Source organism: Humulus lupulus, chromosome X (genome assembly GCF_963169125.1).
Source record: "Humulus lupulus chromosome X, drHumLupu1.1, whole genome shotgun sequence".
Lineage (NCBI taxonomy): Eukaryota > Viridiplantae > Streptophyta > Magnoliopsida > Rosales > Cannabaceae > Humulus > Humulus lupulus.
In genome coordinates, this window is record NC_084802.1 from 185243498 (window position 1) to 185248551 (window position 5054).

Below are 5054 nucleotides of genomic sequence, written 5' to 3' on the forward strand. Positions count from 1 at the left end.
ATCTGCCACAACGAGTCGTTCAACATATTCGATTATTTATTTTCCCAAGCATAATGTAATCATGTGATGTGTTTCGTAAAGACATTGATTACCTTTGGAAGCTTCTATCAATATCATAAAGAATGGAAAGTCTAAAATTACAGATGCAGTGAAACAATTCAGGTTGATATTGAATGGAACACCGATCCAAGTTGGTCAGATGTGTATAAAGTTTGTCACAAAATTTGAAAAATCTCCAAGGTTTCTGGAGATTTGATATGACCTTTTGCTTAATTTCAGAACAAACTGTTATTGCTTGCTTGTTTGTTTTGTATACAACACATAATCAAAGTAGGCAACATTACATAAGCTCTTTTATTATATAAGTTGTACAGCCTTAAGCTCCTTTATTATATAAGTTGTACAACCTTAAGCTCCATGGTAATTAAACATAAAAAAAACTTTTAGTTTCTTATTCATTATTTCTATCATTTCTGATGACAAATTCGTTGTCAAAAGAGGCTAAAAGAGACTCGAAATCTTGGGATTCTTCACTTATACTGTTTTCAATCTGACGATTGAGATTTTCTCGTGCAAAAGGGTAAGCTTGGATGCCAAGCCGTTCAACATCTGCGTAAACTTCGTCCATTATCTTTCCATCAACCCCAAATATGACTAGAAGTACTGGAGAGAAGGGGTATTGATAATAGGCCAAAATTTTCTGGTTACAAGTTTTATCAGTGAATGGCAATGCCAACCATGGCATGTTTTGAAAAGCTTTTGTGAATCCCTCTTGGTCATCATCGTCAATGTTGGTAGGAATGAAAACAATTTCAAAGTCGTCTACACCTTTCTCCTTGAGTTTGCCATAAAAATCCTTAAGTACGTCGGTGGTGGTTTCAAGGCATTGGCGATTAGAAATATCACATAAATACAAGCCAACTATTTTTCCCTCAAGCTCAGAGAAAGGAACCTATAAATATGTAGTAGATATATATATATTATTGATTAGTAAGACAAAACCATGTAAAGTAAAGCAAAGTAATCGATTTACCTGATGGCCGTCATTGGAAATAAAGTAATCACGAGATTCGGAGACTAGATAATAACTCAAATGGTACTGAAAAATGTATTCATGCAAAGAATCTATTCTTTCATCTGTGAATGGGTACGCTTCGAGTCCGTAATCTTCGAGTAATTTTACTCCTTCGTCGGTTACGAACTTTCCATTGTCGTGGAAAATGACAAGAGTGTTGGGCCAATAAATGTGGAAGAACTCGTTCAAGCGACTGCGAATCCAAATGGTGGAATCAGAAAAGGGAATGGCCAACCATGTCATCTTCGAAAAGATGGCATTGAAGGAGTCTTGGTTTTCGTCGGAGGAAACGTAAACCAGCTCGAATTCGCCTTGCTTTTGTTTGTAGAGTTGTACCAACATATATATGTTCTCATAAAAGTTACATGACGCAGAAAATAACAAACCCACAAACTTTCTTTCGTTCAAGCTACTCAGTTTAACCTATAATCAAAAATTCCAAAAATCAAAATTTGAAATTATCCATAAAATCATTACGATGAACAATTCCACAAACATCTTTAACCAGGAGTTAGTGCAAGAATTGTATCCTAGTGATTATGATTATAAGCCTTCATGGTACTCAGTGCCTCAAATGAAGTATCCTAATAATTCAGCAAAACTCTAGGAAATTTTGACTCTTGAAAAAATTACTAGAATGAAGTTTGAAATAAAAAAAGACAAATACTATACTAGTATAACAATACAACATGAATATAGTAGCATAAAAGCAGTGCAGATAATAATAAGAAAAGGGAAATTTCGCTTAGGCAATTCATCAAACATCTTGAGAGCTATGATTCATAACATCGGTACCCAAGCAAACAATAATAAAAAAATATAATACCCATCACATAAACTAAACAAATTCTTGCAAAAATCCAAAATCATTTATAAAAAAAAAGAGAGATTGAAATCTTTGTTACTATACCTTGGTGCCATCGTTGCGGAGAAGAAAGTCCCTGGACTCGGAATTGGAGGCTAAGAGAGAGGGGAAGTCGTAATGGGTATGCCTATTAAACCCCCACTCACTTTCATACTTCCACATCTTTGTATATATCTCTACTCAACTCTCTTCTCTTTTTATATATATATATATATATATATATATATAAGGTATTGGAATTTCTCCCAAGTTACTATACAGCTTGTTGTTTTATGAGCTTATTACCTTAAAAAACAAAACTTAGTTAACAAGTAAAAAATAAATAGAGGGGGACGTGGCTGTATAAATATAAATATATATATATATAATACTGGTAATGCTTATTATTACCTTGAAAATCAAAGCTAAGCTAACAAGGCAAAAATAAAAGGGAGGGGACGTGGCTGGCAAGCATGACTTAACGCGGAAGAGGTTGAATAGTATTGGGTTTGGGCTTGGGCCTCAAGTAGAGTATGTTATAAACATAATATTATTAATTAGAGACTATCCTCAAAAAAAAAAAAAGACTTAATTAATACAGATAATATTGTATTTAATTGTAGATTTGATATGATTTTTTGTTCTATTACTATATATATATTCTTTTATTTATTTAGGATGGTGTGATGATATATAGTATAGGAGATTTTCCTAAAAGTATATAAATAAATATAATAAATGCTAATATAACCAACTAAAAGCATTGATGTGTTATATATAATGTTATTTTTTCACTCACTTTTCAATTCTTTCTTATTTGAGTTATTTTATTTCTTATTTCCTATCATCATGTAATGAATTTTTATTGTTAGAAATATAATAATTTAATGGAATCATGAAAATTATGGTTGTTGCAATATTTTTAAAAATATATATATATCATTTTGGGTATATATAGTTAAAGTATTTTTTTTAACTAATATAACTAAAAATTCTACAACTACAGCCCATTGATTTAAAAAGATGTGAAAATTACATGTTATATGAGATTTTTAATAAATTGTGCAAAAATATGGTTTTTTTTTAAGAAAAGTTAATCTATGTCTATTTTTTTTTAATTTCACTTTTATGGGTTTTGTTTCCCATATTTTTGTATAAAAGGTTGATTATCTCATAGTTTTACTCTTAATCAAGTTTTATTAATTTGGAATGATATGTTTGTAATTTGATTATTTTTTTTAGCTTATTTGATTTTTTTTATATTAATTTTATATAACTATTTTTATTTTAAATTTTTCCATGGTTGTTTTGCAAATTTTTTATTATTTTTTTTTGTAATATGAATTGTGTTTATTATTATTTTTTATTTATTATAAACATTTTTTTCAAAACTTGGGTAAGGTAACTAGTTACTTAATTGATTTTTCAAAGTTATGTAAAAAAAAATCCTACAGCTAGGTTAAATAATATTTATCCAGAGGGGTAACCAGTTATTTGTTTGACTTTTCATAGTTATGTAAAAAATAATCTTAGAGGTTAAATAACATGTATGAGGAGGGGTAACCAGTTACAGTGAGATTAGTAACTTACTGCCATAAGAGGGGTAACAAGTTACCATAAGATGGGTGACGAGTTACTCATATTAGAAATGAAAAGAAACATCACATTTGAAGGGAAAAAAAAAAGGAAGAGTAAGTATGATTTAGTAACTAGTTACCATAAAGAACCCACAAATATACACACACATCAGAATGTGAAGGTAACCAGTTACCTCCTGAAATATACACACAAAGAACGTGAAGGTAACCAGTTACCACAGATCTGAAGATAGATAAAAAAAAAACAGATCTGACCACGAACCAACCATCTCCCTCGCCTCTGACCACCACCAGAAACCCCCATCCCCTGCGCGCAAAACCCCGTCGCAAACCCAACCATCCCCGTCGTTTTGCGCAACTCCGATCACCACGAATCGCACTCAGCCCAGGCGCCACCCTTCTTCATCGCCTCCAACCACCACCAGCACATCCCTCACCTCAACCTATCCTCGTCGTTTTGGATTTGGGGGCTCGCGAATGGAATCGCACAGAGATGCGCGGATTGAGGTTGTGTTCATCGATGGTGCGGCTGTGGTGTTCTTGGCTAGGTTTCACGGAGGTGCGTGCCTAAGGTGGTGAGGGTGGATGGGTTTCAGGGAGGAGCAGCTGGGGTGTTCTTGGCAGGTGGTGAGGGTGGGTGGCCGAAGATGATGGTGGAGATGGTGAGGCAGGCGAGTGGAGGTGGCAGCTAAGGCAAAATGAAAGAGAAGATGTGGCTTGGCTGAAGGAGTTTTGGCTATGTTAATTACCATAGTACCCCTCATTTTGCTGATTTTTTTTTTTGTTTAATTTTGATTTTCAATATGGGATTAGTTTTCCCATAAACTAAGTTTTTGTTAATTAACTTTTCCCATACAAATTAAGGAAAGTTTAACTCCTATATTTTTGCACTTTGATAGTTAAAAAACCATATTTTTGAAAAATTCCCTAAAAAGATATATAGAGTGCATGAATCCTATCCGTTTTTTTTTAAGAAACAAACAAACAAAAATTTGCACCATGTTTTATTAAAATAATAAAGAAAAATTAATACATCTCCATATTCAAAAAAGAAAATCAATTTCAAAATTTAAAAATAAATAATACTATTTTTTTTAAATTACCTCATTAAAAATTAATAAATTACATATACTTGACTTTCATATTCGTTAAAAAAATTAAAATATATAAAAATAAATTTTAACGTTTATAATTTATTTTATACTTGTTAGTTTATCGGTTAAAAGTTTTGCTAAAGAAATATAATTTTATTGTTAATGGTATTATATTTTAATATAATGTTTGATTGATTAAATAAGTGTTACAAAATGTGATTATTTAATCTAAGTAGGGGAATGTTATATTATTTTAAATAATATAATGTTAGATTAAATAATGTGACAAAATGTGATTTGTCACACCTTGAAACATATTTTGAGAATAAAAAAATTGGACACATGTGTGTGCCCAAATGTGACATATTTTGGAGTTACAAAAATAGTTACAAATTTGTAACTCCCAAATATTACTCAATAATGTGTAGATTGTGTGTTACACA

The 5054-nt window shown here is 31.4% G+C and overlaps 1 protein-coding gene across 1 annotated transcript; it reads right to left on the reverse strand.

Moving 5' to 3' along the window:
* Positions 1-211: 211 nt before the first annotated feature.
* Positions 212-2186, reverse strand: LOC133803888 (probable nucleoredoxin 1). The gene is made up of 3 exons (XM_062242028.1): positions 1986-2186; positions 1034-1498; positions 212-952 (listed from the first exon to the last, which is right to left on the reverse strand). Exons 1-3 carry the CDS (start codon positions 2100-2102, stop codon positions 452-454), a joined length of 1083 nt encoding a protein of 360 aa, XP_062098012.1. The 5' UTR covers positions 2103-2186; the 3' UTR covers positions 212-451.
* Positions 2187-5054: the final 2868 nt, after the last annotated feature.

Bases quoted from the DNA above. Each gene is read 5' to 3' on its own strand.
- LOC133803888 (XM_062242028.1), bottom strand. From the start codon at position 2,102: ATGTGGAAGTATGAAAGTGAGTGGGGGTTTAATAGGCATACCCATTAC. The intron at 1,499-1,985 runs GTATAGTAACAA...TTTTGATTATAG, and splicing joins TCCGCAACGATGGCACCAAG to GTTAAACTGAGTAGCTTGAA. The intron at 953-1,033 runs GTAAATCGATTA...ACATATTTATAG, and splicing joins TTTCCAATGACGGCCATCAG to GTTCCTTTCTCTGAGCTTGA.